This window comes from Aphelocoma coerulescens, unplaced genomic scaffold (genome assembly GCF_041296385.1).
Source record: "Aphelocoma coerulescens isolate FSJ_1873_10779 unplaced genomic scaffold, UR_Acoe_1.0 HiC_scaffold_412, whole genome shotgun sequence".
NCBI classification, from domain to species: domain Eukaryota; kingdom Metazoa; phylum Chordata; class Aves; order Passeriformes; family Corvidae; genus Aphelocoma; species Aphelocoma coerulescens.
The window spans coordinates 1-21,525 of record NW_027183756.1 but is presented as its reverse complement, the minus strand read 5'-3'; the positions used below and the strand labels follow the sequence as shown (position 1 = coordinate 21,525).

The window sequence follows — 21,525 nt, the reverse complement described above, 5'->3', positions numbered from 1 at the left end:
CCAGATGGGCGAGCGCGGGGGCAGCGCGGGGGCCGCGGCCCCGGGGGGCGACAGCGGCGGAGCCTCGACCCCCGGCGGGGGCAACGGGGGGGCCCGCAGGCGTCGGGGGGGACCCTCGAAAGCTTCACCCGCCCCCGCTCACGGCGACAGCGCCGATGACCCCGCCGGAGACTTCAGGTAACGGGCCCAGCGCGGGAAAGCGGACCCTCCCCTCACGCCGGGAGCGGGACCCCTCAGGGACCCACCCCCCTCAGGTCGGGAGCGGACACTCAGGACCCCCCTTGCCCTGTCTGGGGACATTTGGGACCCTCCCCCCGGTTGGGCCTGGGACGCTCGGGATCCTCGGGGAACCCCCTCATGTTGAGAGCGGGACACTGGGGACCCTCAGGGACCCCCCTCAGGTTGGGAGCGGGACACTCGGGAGTCCCCCCCCTCACCTTGGGGACACTCGGGACCCTCAGGGACCCCCCCTCAGGTTGAGAGCGGGACACTCGGGACTCCCCCTTTCCCTTTCTGGGGACATTCGGGACCCCCCCCGGTTGGGCCTGGGACGCTCGGGACCCTCGGGGATCCCCCTCATGTTGAGAGCGGGACACTGGGGACCCTCAGGGACCCCCCTCAGGTTGGGAGCGGGACACTCGGGACTCCCCCCCCTCACCTTGGGGACACTGGGGACCCTCAGGGACCGCCCTCCCCTGAGGGGAGCGGGACACTCGGGAGTTCCCCCCCTCACCTTGGGGACACTCGGGACCCTCGGGGAACCCCCTCATGTTGAGAGCGGGACACTGGGGACCCTCAGGGACCCCCCCCCCCTTCAGGTTGGGAGCGGGACACTCGGAACCCCCCCCCCTTTCCCTTTCTGGGGACATTCGGGACCCCCCTCGGCTGGGCCTGGGACACTCGGGACCCTCAGGGACCCCCCCCTCAGGTTGGAACCGGACACTCAGGACCCCCCTTCCCCTGTCTGGAGACGTTTGGGACCCCCCCCCCCGCCCTCACCTTGGGGACACTCGGGACCCTCAGGGACCCCCCCTCTCAGATTGCAACCGGATACTCGAGACCCCTCCCCCCCTTTTTGGGGACACTGGGGACCCCCCCCCCCCGGCTGCGCCTGCCACACTCGGGACCCCCAGGGACCCCCCCCGGGTCAGGGACACTGGGGATCCCCCTCCCCCCACCCAGGTCCTGCTTTTCTGTGTCCCCCCGCTGTCCCCTTGTCCCTGTGTCCCCCCCCCTTTTCCCGGGGGTCCCTCTCCCCGTGCCCCCTCCCCCGTTTCCCTGTGCCACCCCGCTGTCCCTGGGGTCCCCGTGCCCCCTGTCCCCGTGTCCCTGTCCCCGGTGCCCCCTGTCCCCGTGTCCCGGGGCGATGTCCCAACCCTGCCCCGCCACTCCCGGTTGCGACACCGCCGGGACGGGCGCGGGGCGGCCCCGACCCCCCCCGTGCCACCCCCGTGTCCCTGTGCCAGGGGGTCCTGACCCCCCCCTTGTGCCCACGGGGTATGGGGGGGGGGGGCTCTTTTGGGGAGGGGCGCGGGGTTGTGACCCTCCCCCATCCCCCAGCAGTGGCTGTTTCTGGTTTGGGGTCCGCCTGTCCCTTGGTGGGGGGGTCCCACTGTCCCCTGTCCCTGTTTGGGGGTCCCCAGGAGGGTCCCACTGTCCCGTGTCCCTGTTTGGGGTCCCACTGTCCCTTGGTGGGGGTCCCTTGTCCCTGTTTGGGGTTCCCTGCCCCGGGGGATCCCCAGGAGGGTCCCCTTGGCCCTGTTTTTGGGGTGTCCCTCTGTCCCTGTTTGGGGTCCCCAGGAGGGTCCCACTGTCCCTCTGTCCCTGGTTGGGGTCCCCAGGGGGGTCCCACTGTCCCGTGGTGGGGGTCCCTTGTCCCTGTTTGGGGTTCCCTGTCCTGGGGGATCCCCAGGAGGGTCCCCCTGGCCCCGTTTTTGGGGTGTCCCTCTGTCCCTGTTTGGGGTCCCCAGGAGGGTCCCACTGTCCCCTGTCCCTGGTTGGGGTCCCCAGGGGGGTCCCACTGTCCCTTGATGGGGGTCCCTTGTCCCTGTTTGGGGTCCCCAGGGGGGTCCCACTGTCCCTTGATGGGGGTCCCTTGTCCCTGTTTGGGGTTCCCTGCCCTGGGGGATCCCCAGGAGGGTCCCCCTGGCCCTGTTTTTGGGGTGTCCCTCTGTCCCTGTTTGGGGTCCCCAGGGGGGTCCCACTGTCCCCTGTCCCTGTTTGGGGTCCCCAGAGGGGTCCCACTGTCCCTCTGTCCCTGTTTGGGGTCCCCAGGGGGGTCCCACTGTCCCGTGGTGGGGGTTCCTTGTCCCTCTTTGGGGTTCCCTGTCCCAGGGGATCCCCAGGAGGGTCCCCCTGGCCCTGTTTTTGGGGTGTCCCCCTGTCTCCTGGTTGGGGTCCCTTAGAGGGGGGTCCCGATGTCCCCTGTCCCTGGTTGGGGTCCCCTCTCCTCGGTTTTGGGGTCCCCCCTCCCCTGCTCCTGACTAAGGTCCCTGGGAGGGTCCCATTGTCCCCTGGCCCTGTTTTTGGGGTGTCCCCCTGTCCCCGGTTTGGGATCTCCTCTCATTGTTTTTGGGGTCCCCTGCCCCTGGTTGGGGTCCCCAGTGAGGTTCCCCTGTCCCCTGCTCTCAATTGGGGTCCCTTGGAGGGGGGTCCCCCTTGTCCCCAGCCCTTTGGGGTGTCCCCTGCTCCCGTTTGGGGTCCCCAGCGAGGTTCCCCTGTCCCTGCCCATGGTTGGGGTCCCCAAAGGGGTCCCACCTGGGTGCCCCAATCCAGGGGCACCCCAAACACCCCCAGGGCCACCCAAAACTCCCCCAGAGCCACCCCAAAACCCCCCAGGGCCACCCCAAACTCGCTTAGGGCCACTCCAAACCTCCCCCAGGGTCACCCAAAAACCCCCCAGGACCACCCCAAACTCACTTAGGGCCACCCCAACCCCCCCCCCCCGGGCCACCCCAAAACTCCCCAAGGCCACCCCAAACTCCCCCAGGGTCACTCCAAACCTCCCCAAGGTCACCCCAAACTCACTTAGGGCCACCCCAAAAACCGCCCCGGACCACCTCAAACCCCCCCAGGGCCACCCCAAACCTCCCCCAGGGTCACCCCAAGCTCCCCCCGGGTCACCCAAAAAGCCCCCAGGGCCACCCCAAACTCACTTAGGGCCACCCCAAACTCGCTTAGGGCCATTCCAAACCTCCTCCAGGGTCACCCCAAAACCCCCCAGGACCACCCCAGACTCACTTAGGGTCACCCCAAACTCGCTTAGGGCCACCCCAAACCTCCCCAGGGTCACCCCAAACTCCCCCAGGGTCACCCCAAAACCCCCCAGGACCACCCCAAACTCACTTAGGGCCACCCCAACCCCCCCCCAGGGCCACCCCAAACCCCACCCCAACCCCCCCCCCCCCCAAGGCCACCCCAACCCCCCCCTAGGGTCATCCTAAATTCATTTAGGGCCACCCTAAAACTCCCAGTGCCACCCCAAACTCCCCCAGGGTCACTCCAAACTCACTTAGGGCCACCCCAAAAACCCCCCCTAGGGTCACCACAAAACCCCCCCTAGGGTCACCCCAAAACCCCCCTAGGGTCACCCCAAACCTCCCCAGTGTCACCCCAAACCTTCCCAGGGCCACCCCAAACTCACTTAGGGCCACCCCAAACCCCCCCTAGGGTCACCCCAAACTCACTTAGGGCCACCCCAAACCCCCCCTAGGGTCACCCCAAACTCACTTAGGGCCACCCCAAACCTTCCCCAGGGCCACCCCAAACCCCCCCAGGGCCACCCCAAACTCACTTAGGGCCACCCCAAAGCTCCCCCAGTGCCACCCCAAAGCTCCCCCAGGGCCACCCCAAACTCACTTAGGGCCACCCCAAACCTCCCCAGGGCCATTCCAAACCTCCCCAGGGCCACCCCAAACTCCCCCAGGGCCACCCGAACTCCCCCAGGGCCACCGCAACCCCCCCCAGGGCCACCCCAAACTCACTTATAGGGCCACCCCAAACCTCCCCAGTGTCACCCCAAACTCACTTAGGGCCACCCCAAACCTCCCCAGTGTCACCCCAAACCTCCCCAGGGCCATTCCAAACCTCCCCAGGGCCACCCCAAACCCCCCCTAGGGTGACCCCAAATTCACTTAGGGCCACCCCAAAACCCCCCCCGGGTCACCCCAAACCTCCCCAGTGTCACCCCAAACCCCCCTAGGGCCACCCCAAACTCACTTAGGGCCATTCCAAACTTCCCCAGGGCCACCCCAAACTCACTCAGGGCCACCCAAACTCCCCCAGGGCCACCCCAAACCCCCCCCTAGGGTCTCCCCAAACTCACTTAGGGCCACCCCAAACCTCCCCAGGGCCATTCCAAACCTCCCCAGGGCCACCCCAAACTCCTCTAGGGCCACCCGAACTCCCCCAGGGCCACCCCAAACTCACTTATAGGGTCACCCCAAACCTCCCCAGTGTCACCCCAAACTCACTTAGGGCCATTCCAAACCTCCCCAGTGTCACCCCAAAACCCCCCAGGGCCACCCCAAACACGCTTAGGGCCACTCCAAACCTCCCCAGGGCCACCCCAAACCCCCCCTAGGGTGACCCCAAATTCACTTAGGGCCACCCCAAACCTCCCCAGTGTCACCCCAAACTCACTTAGGGCCGCCCCAAAACCCCCCCCGGGTCACCCCAAACCCCCCCAGGGCCACCCCAAATCCCCCCAGGGCCACCCCAAACTCGCTCAGGGCCACCCCAAAGGGGGGGGGGATTCAGGGGGTGACCCTGCCCTGGTGACCCCCCCCCCCCATCCCCACCCCCCCCTCGGGGCACGTCCCTGACCCCCTGCACCCCCCCTAATCACGCCCTAATTACTCCTTAATTACCCCCTATCTTATCGGGGACGGGACTCTGGACCCGGACCTGGCACTGCCACCGCCCTGTCCCCTCCTGTGACACCCCTGTCACCCCCCGGGGGGTGGCCCCAAACTTTGGGGACCCCTCTGGGTGCCCCCCGCCCACCCCTGGGGGGGTTTGGGGGTGTCCCCCCCGCCCCCACTGATTGTCCCCAAATTGTCCCCAGGTGTCACAAGGTGCAGGAGTCGCTGCTGAGCTCGGCCAGCGGCTACAGCAACTACCGGGGGGTGCTCAACTGGTGCGTCGTGATGCTGGTGAGTCGCGATAGTCCCCCCTCGTGTCGCGATAGCCCCGCCCAGATCGCCCCGCGGCCACTTCCGGGTTAATGGGAGCCGCTGCTGTGACGTCACCACGCTGGGGAGGGGAGGGGGGAGGGGCGGGACAGGGCTGTTCCCATCGCGATAGAGCCCCTCGTGTCGCGATAGAGCCCCTCGTGTCGCGATAGAGCCCCTCGTGTCGCGATAGAGCCCCTCGTGTCGCGATAGTCGCGTCCGGATGGCGAGGGGACTTCCGCGGGGGGGGGGTTTAGTGTGGTTAAAAGGGGACAGGGACGTGGCTCCGGTGACACCGGGGGGACACTGGGACCCCGTCCCTGTCCCCAAGGGGGGGTCCAGAGCCCTCATGGTGACCCTGGGGTGACCCTGGGGTGACCCTGGGGTGACACTGGGACCCCGTCCCTGTCCCCAAGGGGGGTCCAGAGCCCTCATGGTGACCCTGGGGTGACCCTGGGGTGACACTGGGACCCCGTCCCTGTCCCCAAGGGGTGTCCAGAGCCCCCATGGTGGCACTGGGGTGACACTGGGACCCCGTCCCTGTCCCCAGTAGGGGTCCAGAGCCCCCATGGTGACCCTGGGGTGACCCTGGGGTGACCCTGGGGTGACCCTGGGGTGACCCTGGGACCCCATCCCTGTCCCAAGGGGCATCCAGAGTCCCCGTGGTGACCCCGTGGTGATCCCGGGGTGACCCTGGGGTGACCCTGGGACCCCGTCCCTGTCCCCAAGACAGACCCAGAGCCCCCATGGTGACCCTGGGGTGACACAGGGGTGACCCTGGGACTCCACTCCTGTCCCCAAGGTGGGTCCAGAGCCCCCATGGTGACCCTGGGGTGACACTGGGACCCCATCCTTGTCCCCAAGATGGACCCAGAGCCCCCATGGTGACCCTGGGGTGACACTGGGACCCCATCCTTGTCCCCAAGGGGTGTCCAGAGTCCCCGTGGTGACCCTGGGGTGACCCTGGGACCCCATCCCTGTCCCCAAGAGGGGTCCAGAGCCCCTGGGGTGACCCTGGGACCCCATCCCTGTCCCCAAGAGGGGTTCAGAGCCCCCATGGTGACCCTGGGGTGACACTGGGAACCCGTCCCTGTCCCCAAGAGGGGTCCAGAGCCCCTGGGGTGACCCTGGGGTGACCCTGGGGTGACACTGGGACCCTGCCCCTGTCCCCAAGGGGTGTCCAGAGCCCTCATGGTGACCCTGGGGTGACCCCGGGGTGACCCTGGGACCCCATCCCTGTCCCCAAGAGGGGTCCAGAGCCCTCATGGTGACCCTGGGGTGACACTGGGACCCCATCCCTGTCCCCAAGACAGGCCCAGAGCCCCCGTGGTGGCACTGGGGTGACCCTGGGGTGACACTGGGACCCCGCCCCTGTCCCCAAGGTGGGTCCAGAGCACCTGGGGTGACCCTGGGACCCCATCCCTGTCCCCAAGGTGGATCCAGAGCCCTCATGGTGACCCTGGGGTGACCCTGGGGTGACACTGGGACCCCGTCCCTGTCCCCAAGGGGGGTCCAGAGCCCCCGTGGTGACCCTGGGGTGACCCTGGGGTGACACTGGGACCCCATCCCTGTCCCCAAGGGGGGTCCAGAGCCCTCATGGTGACCCTGGGGTGACCCTGGGGTGACATTGGGACCCCGCCCCTGTCCCCAAGGTGGGTCCAGAGCCCCTGGGGTGACCCTGGGACCCCGTCCCTGTCCCCAAGGGGTGTCCAGAGCCCCCATGGTGGCACTGGGGTGACACTGGGACCCCGTCCCTGTCCCCAGTAGGGGTCCAGAGCCCCCATGGTGACCCTGGGGTGACCCTGGGGTGACCCTGGGGTGACCCTGGGACCCCGCCCCTGTCCCCAAGGGGTGTCCAGAGCCCTCATGGTGACCCTGGGGTGACCCTGGGACCCTGTCCCCAAGGGGCGTCCAGAGTCCCCGTGGTGACCCCGGGGTGACCCTGGGACCCCATTCCTGTCCCCAGTAGGGGTCCAGAGCCCCCATGGTGACCCTGGGGTGACCCTGGGGTGACCCTGGGTCCCCATCCCTGTCCCCAAGACAGACCCAGAGCCCCCGTGGTGACCCTGGGGTGACACAGGGGTGACACTGGGACCCCGTCCCTGTCCCCAAGGTGGGTCCAGAGCCCTCATGGTGACCCTGGGGTGACCCTGGGACCCTGTCCCTGTCCCCAAGAGGGGTCCTGAGCCCCCATGGTGACCCTGGGGTGACCCTGGGGTGACCCTGGGGTGACCCTGGGACCCCGTCCCTGTCCCCAAGATGGACCCAGAGCCCCCATGGTGACCCTGGGGTGACACAGGGGTGACACTGGGACCCCGTCCCTGTCCCCAAGGTGGGTCCAGAGCCCCTGGGGTGACCCTGGGACCCCGTCCCTGTCCCAAAGGTGGATCCAGAGTCCTCATGGTGGCACTGGGGTGACCCTGGGGTGACGCTGGGACCCCCGCCCCTGTCCCCAGGGCGGTTGCACACCCCGAGGTGGCCCCGGTGACTCAGGCCGTGTCACCACCCCGGCACAGCCCCAGTGACGCAACAGCCCCCCCGGGGTGACAGCGGGGTGACACCGGGCGGTCCCCAAAGGGCTGCGAGGGGTTGGGGACCCCCCTGGGACCCCTCTGTGACCCCCCGTGTCCCCCCCATGTCCCCCCCCGTGTCCCCCCCATGTCCCCTGCAGGTGCTGAGCAACGCGCGGCTCTTCCTGGAGAACCTCATCAAGTGAGGGGGGACCGGGGGTCTGGGGGTGTCACTGACCCCAATGTGGGTCTGGGGGTGTCACTGTCCCCAGTTTGGGGTCTGGGGGTGTCACTGACCCCAATGTGGGTCTGGGGGTGTCACTGTCCCCAGGGGGGTCTGGGGGTGTCACTGTCCCCATTGTGGGGTCTGGGGGTGTCACTGTCCCCAGGGTGGGGCTGGGGGTGTCACTGTCCCCAATGTGGGTCTGGGGGTGTCACTGTCCCCATTGTGGGGTCTGGGGGTGTCACTGTCCCCAGTTTGGGGTCTGGGGGTGTCACTGTCCCCAATGTGGGGTCTGGGGGTGTCACTGTCCCCAGGGTGGGGTCTGGGGGTGTCACTGTCCCCAGGGGGGTCTGGGGGTGTCACTGTCCCCAGGGTGGGTCTGGGGGTGTCACTGTCCCCAGTGTGGGGTCTGGGGGTGTCACTGTCCCCAGGGTGGGTCTGGGGGTGTCACTGTCCCCAGGGGAGTCTGGGGGTGTCACTGTCCCCAATGTGGGTCTGGGGGTGTCACTGTCCCCAGGGGAGTCTGGGGGTGTCACTGTCCCCAATGTGGGTCTGGGGGTGTCACTGTCCCCAGAGTGGGTCTGGGGGTGTCACTGTCCCCAGGGTGGGTCTGGGGGTGTCACTGTCCCCAATGTGGGTCTGGGGGTGTCACTGTCCCCAGGGTGGGTCTGGGGGTGTCACTGTCCCCAATGTGGGGTCTGGGGGTGTCACTGTCCCCAGGGGAGTCTGGGGGTGTCACTGTCCCCAATGTGGGTCTGGGGGTGTCACTGTCCCCAGGGTGGGTCTGGGGGTGTCACTGTCCCCAATGTGGGTCTGGGGGTGTCACTGTCCCCAGGGGGGTCTGGGGGTGTCACTGTCCCCAGTGTGGGTCTGGGGGTGTCACTGTCCCCAATGTGGGTCTGGGGGTGTCTCTGTCCCCAGGGGGGTCTGGGGGTGTCACTGTCCCCAATGTGGGGTCTGGGGGTGTCACTGTCCCCAGGGGAGTCTGGGGGTGTCACTGTCCCCAATGTGGGGTCTGGGGGTGTCACTGTCCCCAGGGTGGGTCTGGGGGTGTCACTGTCCCCAGTTTGGGGTCTGGGGGTGTCACTGTCCCCAGGTGGGTCTGGGGGTGTCCCGGGGTGGGTTTCGGGGTTTTAGGGGTGTCCTAAGGGATGTTTTGGGGTGTCCCGGGGGTATTTTTTGGGTTTTTGGGGTTTTTTTTTAGGGTTTCCTGCTGTTATTTTTTGGGGTTTTGGGGGTTGTTTCTGAGGGTGTCCCCCGGGGGTATTTTTGGGGTGTTCTGGGGGTTATTTTTGGGGTGTTTTGGGTGTTTTTTTTGCGGTGTTTTGGTTTTTTTGGGGGGCATCCCGCGGGTATTTTTGGGGTGTTCTGGGGGTTATTTTTGGGGTGTTTTGAGGGGTTATTTTTGGGATGTTTTGGGTGTTCTTTTTGTGGGTGCCCTGGGGGTATTTTGGGATCTTTTGGGGTTTTTTTTTTTGGGGTATCCCAGGATTATTTTTGGGGTGTTCTGGGTTTTTTTTTTGTTGGGGTATCCTGGGGTTATTTCTGGGATGTTTTAGGGGTTATTTTTGGGGTGTCCCGCGGTTATTTTTGAGGGTTTTTTTGGGGTGTCCCAGACTTACTTTGGGGGTTATTTTTGGGGTACCCCGGGGTTATTTTTGGGGTGTCCCGCGGTTATTTTTGGGATGTTTTGGGGGTTATTTTTAGGGGTGTTCCGCAGTTATTTTTGGGATGTTTTGGGGGTTATTTTTGGGATGTTTTGGGGTTTTTTTTGGTGTGTCCCGCAGGTTTTTTTGGGGTGTTTTGGAGGTTTTTTTGGGGTGTTTTGGAGGGTACTTTTGGGATGTTTTAGGGGTTATTTTGGGGGTGTTTTGGGGATTATTTTTGGGGTGTCTCGCGGTTATTATTGGGGTGTTTTGGGGGTTATTTTTGGGGTGTCTCGCGGTTATTATTGGGGTGTTTTGGGGGTTATTTTTGGGGTGTCTCACGGTTATTATTGGGGTGTTTTGGGGGTTATTTTCGGGGTGTCCTGCGGTTGTTTTTGGGGTGTTTAGGGGTTTTTTTTTGGGGTTATTTTTGGGATGTTTTGGGGGTTGTTTTTGGGGTGTTTTGGAGGGTATTTTTGGGCTGTTTTGGGCTGTCCCGCAGTTATTTTGCAATGTTTTGGCGGTTATTTTTGGGGTGTTTTGGGGGTTATTTTCGGGGTGTTTTGGGGGTTATTTTCGGGGTGTTTTAGGGGTTATTTTCGGGGTGTTTTAGGGGTTATTTTTGGAGTGTCCTGCGGTTATTTTTGGGCTGTTTTGAGGGTTATTTTCGGGGTGTTTTGGAGGTTATTTTCGGGCTTATTTTCGGGCCGTTTTGGGGCTTATTTTCGGGCTGTTTGGGGGTTATTTTTGGGATGTTTTGGGGGTTATTTTCGGGGTGTTTCGGAGGTTATTTTCGGGGTGTTCTGGGGCTTATTTTCGGGCTGTTTGGGGGCTATTTTCGGGCTGTTTGGGGGCTATTTTCAGGCTGTTTGGGGCTTATTTTCAGGCTGTTTGGGGCTTATTTTCAGGCTGTTTGGGGCTTATTTTCGGGCTGTTTGGGGCTTATTTTCAGGCTGTTTGGGGCTTATTTTCGGGCTGTTTTGGGGCTTATTTTCAGGCTGTTTGGGGCTTATTTTCGGGCTGTTTGGGGGTTATTTTCGGGCCGTTTTGGGGGCTATTTTCAGGCTGCTTTGGGGGTTATTTTCGGGCCGTTTTGGGGGCTATTTTCAGGCTGCTTTGGGGCTTATTTTCGGGCTGTTTGGGGGCTATTTTAGGTCGTTCTGGGCTGTGTTATTTTTTTTTTTGGGGTGGTGGGGGGCTGCGTCCCACCACTGCCTCCTCCCCACCCCACCCCACCCCAGGTACGGCATCCTGGTGGACCCCATCCAGGTGGTCTCGCTGTTCCTCAAAGACCCCTACAGCTGGCCCGCCCCCTGCCTCGTCATCAGTGAGTGCCCCCCCTCACCCCCAAACCCCCCCAGAGCACCTCCAGCATTTCCCAGACCCCCCCAAAACCCCAAAAACACCCCCAAATCCCCTTTTTTTTCTTTCCCCCCCGCAGTCGCCAACGCCTTCGCCGCGGTCGCCCTGGCGCTGGAGCGGCGCCTGGCAGCGGTGAGCCGGGGGCTGGGCGGCTCTCGCGGCTTTCGGGGTGACCCCCCCCGAGGATTTTGGGGCGCCCCCCAGCCCCGCTGACCCCTCCCACCCCCCCTCGATGCCGCAGGGGACGCTGTCGGAGGCGGCGGGGGCGGCGCTGCACGGCCTGAACCTGCTGAGCATCCTCTGCTTCCCCGCGGCCGTGGTGCTGCTGCTGCCCTCCGTCACCCCGGGTGAGCCCCGGGCAGGGGAGGGGGGGCTTCAACTGGGGGTGCACCCCCTCGAGGACCCCCTTCTGAACCCCCTCTCTCACCCCATTCCACCCCACAGTGGGCGCCGTCTTCGCCCTGGCCGTCTACACCATCCTCTTCCTCAAGCTCTTCTCCTTCCGCGACGTCAACAAGTGGTGCCGCCAGGGGGGCCCCAAAAGCCCCCCGAGACCCCCCGAGGGAGGCCCTGCAGGTACCAGCCAATAGGCACAAAAAACGGAAATTTTAAAGATATTTTAACCAGTAGTCGCTAAAAATCGAAATTTTAAGGCTATTTTCACCAATAGTCGCTAAAAACCCGACATTTTAGGGGTATTTTAACCGATTGTTACTAAAAACTGAAATTTTAAAGGTATTTTAACCAATAGTCACTAAAAACCCGAAATTTTAAAGGTATTTTAACCAATAGTCACTAAAAACTGAAATTTTAAAGATATTTTCACCAATAGTCTCTAAAAATTGAAGTTTTAAAGGTATTTTAACCAATAGTCACTAAAAACTGAAATTTTAAAGATATTTTAACCAATAGTTACTAAAAACTGAAATTTTAAAGGTATTTTCACCATTAATCACTAAAACCCCAAAATTTTAAAGGTATTTTAACCAATAGTCACTAAAAACGTGGATTTTAAAGATATTTTCACCAATAATCACTAAAAACTGAAATTTTGGAGATATTTTCACCAATAATCACTAAAAATTGAAATTTTAAAAATATTTTAGCCAATAATCACTAAAAACCGAAATTTTAAAGATATTTTAGCCAATAGTTACTAAAAACTGAAATTTTAAAGATATTTTAACCAATAATTACTAAAAACGTGGATTTTAAAGGTATTTTAACCAATAATCACTAAAACCCCGAAATTTTAAAGATATTTTAACCAATAATCACTAAAAACTGAAATTTTAAAGATATTTTCACCAATAATCACTAAAAACCCAAAAATTTAAAGCTATTTTCCCCAATAATCCCTCAAAACGTTCCTTATTTTCCCTTTTTCCCCCATTTTCCCACACCCCTTGCAGGAAATGCAGAATTCTCTGTCCAATCCCCCCAAACCCCTTTTCCTGCAAAACGTGGAGGGGTCCAAAAATGCCGAAAAAAAATTCAGAAAAGAGCAACAATTGGTTCTTTGGGTGTTTTTTATCCTTTTCTCGATGCCAGCCCCCCGAGGGAGGCCCTGCAGGTACCAGCCAATAGGCACAAAAACCGGAAATTTTAAAGATATTTTAACCAGTAGTCGCTAAAAATCGAAATTTTAAGGCTATTTTCACCAATAGTCGCTAAAAACCCGACATTTTAGGGGTATTTTAACCGATTGTTACTAAAAACTGAAATTTTAAAGGTATTTTAACCAATAGTCACTAAAAACCCGAAATTTTAAAGGTATTTTAACCAATAGTCACTAAAAACCCGAAATTTTAAAGGTATTTTAACCAATAGTCACTAAAACCCGAAATTTTAAAGATATTTTAACCAATAATCACTAAAAACTGATGTTTTAAAGGTATTTTCACCAATAATTACTAAAAGCCCGAAATTTTAAAGGTATTTTCAACAATAGTCACTAAAAACTGAAATTTTAAAGGTATTTTAACCAATAGTCCCTAAAAACTGAAAATTTAAATGTATTTTAACCAATAATCACTAAAAACTGAAATTTTGGAGATATTTTAACCAATAGTCTCTAAAAACTGAAATTTTAAAGATATTTTCACCAATAATCACTAAAACCCCAAAATTTTAAAGCTATTTTCCCCAATAATCCCTCAAAACGTTCCTTATTTTCCCTTTTTCCCCCATTTTCCCACACCCCTTGCAGGAAATGCAGAATTCTCTGTCCAATCCCCCCAAACCCCTTTTCCTGCAAAACGTGGAGGGGTCCAAAAATGCCGAAAAAAATTTTAGAAAAGAGCAACAATTGGTTCTTTGGGTGTTTTTTATCCTTTTCTCGATGCCAGCCCCCCGAGGGAGGCCCTGCAGGTACCGGGCTGGCCCTGGGCTGGGCTTTGCTTGGGCCACAGATGGAGTTTGTCCTCAGGGCAGAGGGGGTCCCCGGCTAAACCCAGGTTTTTGCTGGGGTTTCCATGGTTTGGGATGGTTTCTGTGGAGTTGTAGCGGGGAAACTGAGGCACCGAGGTGAGGCAGGAAGGAGGAGGAGGAGGAGGGAGGGCAATTAGCAACGTGAACGTGGGTTTTTTAAAGAGGTTTTAATGAAGAGTTACTAAAAACCCGGAATTTTAAAGGTATTTTAATTAATAGTTACTAAAAACCCGAAATTTTAAAGGTATTTTAACCAATAGTCACTAAAACCTGAAATTTTAAAGGTGTTTTAGCCAATAATCACTAAAAACCGAAATTTTAAAGGTATTTTCACCATTAATCACTAAAACACAAAATTTTAAAGATCTTTTAAGCAATAGTTACTAAAAACTGAAATTTTAAAGGTATTTTAACCAATAGTCACTAAAAATTGAAGTTTTAAAGATATTTTAACCAATAGTCACTAAAAATTGAAGTTTCAAAGATATTTTAACCAATAGTCACTAAAAACCCAAATTTTAAAGGTATTTTCACCAATAGTCACTAAAAACGTGGATTTTAAAGATAATTTAACCAATAGTCACTAAAAATTGAAGTTTTAAAGGTATTTTCACCAATAATCACTAAAAACTGAAGTTTTAAAGATATTTTAACCAATAGTTACTAAAATCTGAAATTTTAAAGGTATTTTAACCAATAATCACTAAAAACCCGAAATTTTAAAGGTGTTTTAACCAATAATCACTAAAAACCAAAAATTTTAAAGGTATTTTCACCAATAGTCACAAAAACCCAAATTTTAAATGTATTTTAACCAATAATCACTAAAAACTGAAATTTTGGAGATATTTTAACCAATAGTCTCTAAAAACTGAAATTTTAAAGATATTTTCACCAATAATCACTAAAAACCCAAAAATTTAAAGCTATTTTCACCCATAATCCCTCAAAATATTCCTTATTTTCCCTTTTTCCCCCATTTTCCCACACCCCTTGCAGGAAATGCAGAATTCTCTGTCCAATCCCCCCAAACCCCTTTTCCTGCAAAACGTGGAGGGGTCCAAAAATGCCGAAAAAAATTTTAGAAAAGAGCAACAATTGGTTCTTTGGGTGTTTTTTATCCTTTTCTCGATGCCAGCCCCCCGAGGGAGGCCCTGCAGGTACCAGCCAATAGTCACAAAAAACAGAAATTTTAAAGATATTTTAACCAGTAGTCGCTAAAAATCGAAATTTTAAGGCTATTTTCACCAATAGTCACTAAAAACCCGAAATTTTAGAGGTATTTTAACCGATTGTTACTAAAAACTGAAATTTTAAAGGTATTTTAACCAATAGTCACTAAAAACCCGAAATTTTAAAGGTATTTTAACCAATAGTCACTAAAAATTGAAGTTTTAAAGATATTTTAACCAATAGTCACTAAAAATTGAAGTTTCAAAGATATTTTAACCAATAGTCACTAAAAACCCAAATTTTAAAGGTATTTTCACCAATAGTCACTAAAAACGTGGATTTTAAAGATAATTTAACCAATAGTCACTAAAAATTGAAGTTTTAAAGGTATTTTCACCAATAATCACTAAAAACTGAAGTTTTAAAGATATTTTAACCAATAGTTACTAAAATCTGAAATTTTAAAGGTATTTTAACCAATAATCACTAAAAACTGAAATTTTGGAGATATTTTAACCAATAGTCACTAAAACCCAAAATTTTAAAGATCTTTTAACCAATAGTCACTAAAAACTGAAATTTAAAGATATTTTAACCAATAGTTACTAAAAATGTTCATTTTAAAGGTATTTTCACCAATAGTCACTAAAAACGGGGATTTTAAAGGTATTTTAATCAATAGTCACTAAAAAAATGAAGTTTTAAAGATATTTTAACCAGTAGTTACTAAAAATGTTCATTTTAAAGACGTTTTACCCAATAGTCACTAAAACCCAAAAATTTTAAAGATATTTTAACCAATAGTCACAAAAACCCAAATTTTAAATGTATTTTAACCAATAATCACTAAAAACTGAAATTTTGGGGATATTTTAATTAATAGTCACTAAAACCCCAAAATTTTAAAGATATTTTAACCAATAGTCACTAAAAACCTGAAGTTTTGAAGGTATTTTAACCAATAGTCACAAAAAATGTTCATTTTGAAGGTATTTTCACCAATAATCACCCAAAATGTTCAAAAAATTCAGAGAAAAACAACAATTTGTTCTTTTGAGGGTTTTTATCCTTTTGTGGAACTTAATACAAAGTGAACCCCAAAATCCCCCTGTGCCCCCTGTGCCCCCCCTGTGCCCCCTGTGCCCCCCTGTGCCCCCCCTGTGCCCCCCTGTGCCCCCCCTGTGCCCCCCCTGTGCCCCCCTGTGCCCCCCCTGTGCCCCCCCTGTGCCCCCCCCTGTGCCCCCTGTGCCCCCCTGTGCCCCCCCTGTGCCCCCCCTGTGCCCCCTGTGCCCCCCCTGTGCCCCCCCCTGTGCCCCCTGTGCCCCCCCCTGTGCCCCCCCCGTGCCCCCTGTGCCCCCCTGTGCCCCCCTGTGCCCCCTGTGCCCCCCCTGTGCCCCCCCTGTGCCCCCCTGTGCCCCCCCTGTGCCCCCTGTGCCCCCTGTGCCCCCCTGTGCCCCCCCCTGTGCCCCCCCTGTGCCCCCCCCGTGCCCCCTGTGCCCCCCCCGTGCCCCCTGTGCCCCCCTGTGCCCCCTGTGCCCCCTGTGCCCCCTGTGCCCCCCTGTGCCCCCTGTGCCCCCCCTGTGCCCCCCCTGTGCCCCCCTGTGCCCCCCCTGTGCCCCCTGTGCCCCCTGTGCCCCCCTGTGCCCCCCCCTGTGCCCCCCCTGTGCCCCCCCTGTGCCCCCCCCGTGCCCCCTGTGCCCCCCCCGTGCCCCCTGTGCCCCCCTGTGCCCCCTGTGCCCCCTGTGCCCCCTGTGCCCCCCTGTGCCCCCCTGTGCCCCCCTGTGCCCCCCCCGTGCCCCCTGTGCCCCCCCTGTGCCCCCCCTGTGCCCCCCTGTGCCCCCCCTGTGCCCCCCTGTGCCCCCTGTGCCCCCCTGTGCCCCCCCTGTGCCCCCCCTGTGCCCCCCCTGTGCCCCCTGTGCCCCCCCTGTGCCCCCTGTGCCCCCTGTGCCCCCTGTGCCCCCCTCAGCCCCCAGAGCCAACGGTGCCCTTGCCCAGCCCCGGTGAGGTCTCCTACCCGCACAACCTCAGCTACCGCAGTGAGTGGGGGGCTTTTGGGGGGTCCCGGGGGTTTTTGGGGGGTCCCAGGAGGTTTTTGGGGGTTGTAGGGGGGCTCTGGGGGGGTCCTGGGGGGTTTTTGGGGGGTTTTGGGGGGGTCCCAGGGGGGCTTTGGGGGGGTCCCAGGGGGTTTTTGGGGGGTCCCAGGGGGGCTTTGGGAGGCCTGAGGGGGGGCCCAGGGGGTTTTGGGGGACTTTGGGGGGGTCCCAGGGCTTTTTGGGGGGTCCCAGGGGGGCTTTGGGGGATTTTGGGGGGGTCCCAGGGGGTTTTGGGGGGCTTTGGGGGGTTCCCAGGGATTTTGGGGGGGGTCCCAGGGGGGCTTTGTGGGGGGTCCCAGCAGGGCTTTGGGGGTTTTTGGGGGGGTCCCAGGGTGTTTTTGGGGGGGTTTTGGGGGGTCCCAGGGGGGCTCTGGGGATTTTGGGGGGGATCCCAGGGGTTTTTGGGGGGCTTTTTGGGGGTCCTGGGGGGTTTTTGGGGGGATCCAGGGGGGCTTTGGGGGTTTTTGGGGGGTCCCAGGGGAGTCCCAGGGGGTTTTTTGGGGGGTCCCAGGGGGGCTCTGGGGGCTTTGGGGGGTCCCAGGGGGTTTTTGGGGGGTCCCAGGGGGTTTTGGGGGTTTTGGGGGGGTCCCAGGAGGTTTTTGGGGGGTCCCAGGAGAGTCCCAGGGGTTTTTGGGGGGTTTTTGGGGGGTCCCAGGGGGGCTCTGGGGGTTTTGGGGGGGTTCCCGGGGGTTTTTGGGGGGCTTTGGGGGGTCCTGGGGGGTTTTGGGGGGGTCCCAGGGGGGCTTTGGGGGTTTTTGGGGGGTCCCAGGGGATTTTGGGGGGGTCCCAGGGGGGCTTTGGGGGTTTTTGGGGGGGTCCCAGGGGATTTTGGGGGGTCCCAGGGGGTTTTGGGGGGGTCCCAGGGGGTTTTTGGGGGGTCCCAGGGGATTTTGGGGGGGTCCCAGGGGGGCTTTGGGGGTTTTTGGGGGGGTCCCAGGGGATTTTGGGGGGTCCCAGGGGGTTTTGGGGGGGTCCCAGGGGGTTTTTGGGGGGTCCCAGGAGGGTTTTGGGGGGGTCCCAGGGGGGCTTTGGGGGGCTTTGGGGGGTCCTGGGGGGTTTTGGGGGGGGTCCCAGGGGTTTTTGGGGGGTTTTTGGGGGGTCCCAGGGGGGTTTCTGGGGGGTCCCAGGGGGTTTTGGGGGGCTTTGGGGGGGTCCTGGGAGGTTTTTGGGGGGGTCCCAGGAGGTTTTTGGGGGGGTCCCAGGAGGCTTTTGGGGGGTCCCAGGGGGTTTTTGGGGGGTCCCAGGGGGTTTTTGGGGAGGTCCCAGGAGGTTTTTGGGGGGTCCCAGGGGGTTTTTGGGGGTTTTTGGGGGGTCCCAGGGCGTTTTGGGGGGGTCCCAGGGGGTTTTGGGGGGGTCCCAGGGGGTTTTTGGGGGGGTCCCAGGGGGTTTTGGGGGCCTTTGGGGGGTCCCAGGGGGTTTTGGGAGTCCCAGGAGGTTTTTGAGGAGGTCCCAGGAGGTTTTTGGGGGGTCCCAGGGGGGCTTTGGGGCTTTTCGGGGGGTCTTGGGGGCCTTTGGGGGGTCCTGGGGGGTTTTTGGGGGGTCCCAGGGGGTTTTGGGGGCTTTGGGGGGTCCCAGGGGGTTTTTGGGGGGGGTCCCAGGGGTTTTTGGGGGCCTTTGAGGGGTCTTGGGGGATTTTTGGGGGGGTCCCAGGGGGGCTTTGGGAGGCCTTAAGGGGGTCCCGGGGGGTTTTGGGGGCCTTTGGGGGGTCCCAGGGGGTTTGTGGGGGGTCCCGGGGGGTTTTTGGGGGGTCCCAGGGGGTTTTTGGGGGTTTTTGGGGGGTCCCAGGGCGTTTTGGGGGGGTCCCAGGGGGTTTTTGGGGGGTCCCAGGAGGGTTTTGGGGGGGTCCCAGGGGGGCTTTGGGGGGTCCCAGGGGGGTTTTGGGGGGGTCCCCGGGGGTTTTTGGGGGGCTTTGGGGGGTCCTGGGGGGTTTTGGGGGGGGTCCCAGGGGGGTCCCAGGGGTTTTTGGGGGGTTTTTGGGGGGTCCCAGGGGGTTTTGGGGGGGTCCCAGGAGGTTTTGGGGGGTCCCAGGGGGGCTTTGGGGGGGTCCCAGGAGGTTTTTGGGGGTTGTGGGGGGGGTTCCCGGGGGTTTTTGGGGGGCTTTGGGGGGTCCTGGGGGATTTTGGGGGGGGGTCCCAGGGGGGCTTGGGGGGGTCCCAGGGTTTTTGGGGGGGTCCCAGGGGGGCTTTGGGGGGTCCCAGGGGCTTTTGGGGGCTCTCAGGACGTTTTTGGGGGGTCCCAGGAGGTTTTTGGGGGGTCCCAGGGGGTTTTTGGGGGGTCCCAGGAGGTTTTTGGGGGTCCCAGGGGGGTGGTAGCCCCCCCTCTGAGTGCCCCCCGCCCCCCCAGACCTCTGTTACTTCCTGCTGGCCCCCTCACCTACCGCAGCGACTGAGGGGGCTTTGGGGGGGTTTTGGGGGGGTCCCAGGGGGTTTTTGGGGGTCCCAGGAGGTTTTGGGGGTCCCAGGAGGTTTTTGGGGGTCCCAGGGGGTGGTAGCCCCCCCCTCTGAGTGCCCCCCGCCCCCCCAGACCTCTATTACTTCCTGCTGGCCCCCTCACCTACCGCAGCGACTGAGGGGGCTTTGGGGGGGTTTTGGGGGGTCCCAGGGGTTTTTGGGGGGTCCCAGGAGGTTTTTGGGGGGTCCCAGGAGGTTTTGGGGGTCCCAGGGGGTTTTTGGGGGTCCCAGGGGGTGGTAGCCCCCCCCTCTGAGTGCCCCCCGCCCCCCCAGACCTCTATTACTTCCTGCTGGCCCCCTCACCTACCGCAGCGACTGAGGGGGCTTTGGGGGGGTTTTGGGGGGTCCCAGGGGTTTTTGGGGGGTCCCAGGAGGTTTTTGGGGGGTCCCAGGAGGTTTTGGGGGTCCCAGGGGGTTTTTGGGGGTCCCAGGGGGTGGTAGCCCCCCCTCTGAGTGCCCCCCGCCCCCCCAGACCTCTATTACTTCCTGCTGGCCCCCTCACCTACCGCAGCGACTGAGGGGGCTTTGGGGGGGTTTTGGGGGGTCCCAGGGGTTTTGGGGGGTCCCAGGGGTTTTTGGGGGTCCCAGGAGGTTTTTGGGGGTCCCAGGGGGTGGCAGCCCCCCCTCTGAGTGCCCCCCGCCCCCCCAGACCTCTATTACTTCCTGCTGGCCCCCACGCTTTGCTACGAGCTCAACTTCCCGCGCTCGCCCCGCCTCAGGAAGCGCTTCCTGCTGCGCCGCCTCTTCGAGATGGTGAGGGGGGGTCCGGGGGGGAAATTGGGGGTCCTGAGGGGGTCCTGAGGGGGGATTGGGGGTCCTGGGGGGGTCCTGAGGGGAAATTGGGGGTCCTGGGGGGGGGAAATTGGGGGTCCTGGGGGGGAATTTGGGGTCTTGGGGGGGTCCTGGAGGGGGGATTTGGGGGTCCTGGGGGGGGATTTGGGGTCTGGGGGGTCCTGGAGGGGGGGTTTGGGGGTCCTGGGGGGGTCCTGAGGGGGAAATTGGGGGTCTTGAGGGGGGATTGGGGGTCCTGAGGGGGGAAATTGGGGGTCCTGGGGGGGGGTTGGGGTCTTGGGGGGGTTCCTGAGGGGAAATTGGGGGTCCTGGGGGGGGATTGGGGTCTTGGGGGGGTCCTGAGGGGAAATTGGGGGTCCTGGGGGGGGGTCTTGAGGGGGTCCTGGGGGGGGGAAATTGGGGGTCCTGGGGGGGGAATTGGGGTCTGGGGGGGTCCTGAGGGGGGTTTGGGGTCTTGGGGGGGTCCTGGAAGGGGGATTTGGTGTCAAGGGGGGGAAATTGGGGGTCCTGGAGGGGGGGTTTGGGGTCTTGGGGGGGTCCTGGAAGGGGATTGGGGGTCCTGGGGGGGGAAATTGGGGGTCCTGGGGGGAGATTGGGGGTCCTGGGGGGGTCCTGGAGGGGGGATTTGGGGGTCCTGGGGGGGGATTTGGGGTCTGGGGGGGTCCTGGAGGGGGGGTTTGGGGGTCCTGGGGGGGTCCTGAGGGGGAAATTGGGGGTCTTGAGGGGGGATTGGGGGTCCTGAGGGGGGAAATTGGGGGTCCTGGGGGGGGGTTGGGGTCTTGGGGGGGTTCCTGAGGGGAAATTGGGGGTCCTAGGGGGGGGATTGGGGTCTTGGGGGGGTCCTGAGGGGAAATTGGGGGTCCTGGGGGGGGGTCTTGAGGGGGTCCTGAGGGGGGAATTGGGGGTCCTGGGGGGGTCCTGAGGGGAAATTGGGGGTCCTGACGGGGGGTTTGGGGTCTGGGGGGGTCCTGGAGGGGGGGTTTGGGGTCTTGGGGGGGTCCTGGAAGGGGATTGGGGGTCCTGGGGGGGGGAAATTGGGGGTCCTGGGGGGGGAATTGGGGTCTGGGGGGGTCCTGAGGGAGGGTTTGGGGTCTTGGGGGGGTCCTGGAAGGGGATTGGGGGTCCTGGGGGGGGAAATTGGGGGTCCTGGGGGGAGATTGGGGGTCCTGGGGGGGTCCTGGAGGGGGGATTTGGGGGTCCTGGGGGGGGATTTGGGGTCTGGGGGGGGTCCTGGAGGGGGGGTTTGGGGGTCCTGGGGGGGTCCTGAGGGGAAATTGGGGGTCCTGGGGGGGGGGAATTGGGGGTCCTGGGGGGGAGGTTTGGGGTCTTGGGGGGGTCCTGAGGGGAAATTGGGGGTCCTGGGGGGGGATTGGGGCTCCTGAGAGGGGAATTGGGGGTCCTTGGGGGGGATTTGGAAATGGAATTGGGGGTCCTGGGGGGGAATTGGGGGTCCTGGGGGGGGGATTGGGGGTCCTGGGGGGGATTTGGGGGTTCTGGGGGGATTCTGAGGGGGAGATTTGGGGTCCTGGGGTGGGATTGGGGGTCCTGGGGGGGAAATTGGGGGTCCTGAGGGGGGTTTGGGGTCTTGGGGGGATCCTGGAAGGGGGATTTGGTGTCAAGGGGGGGAAATTGGGGGTCCTGGGGTGGGATTTGGGGTCTTGGGGGGGTCCTGGAA

The 21,525-nt window shown here is 59.7% G+C and overlaps 1 protein-coding gene across 1 annotated transcript; it reads left to right on the top strand.

Moving 5' to 3' along the window:
• Positions 1-4: 4 nt before the first annotated feature.
• Positions 5-19,811, top strand: LOC138101690 (diacylglycerol O-acyltransferase 1-like; the record flags this gene model as incomplete). Its single annotated transcript, XM_068999466.1, is given in 10 exon segments — positions 5-177; positions 5,066-5,153; positions 7,843-7,883; positions 10,792-10,877; positions 10,992-11,044; positions 11,154-11,259; positions 11,357-11,488; positions 16,482-16,513; positions 16,515-16,551; positions 19,708-19,811. Coding segments are annotated over 10 exon segments (852 nt in total), but the record flags the coding sequence as incomplete, so codon positions are not given.
• Positions 19,812-21,525: the final 1,714 nt, after the last annotated feature.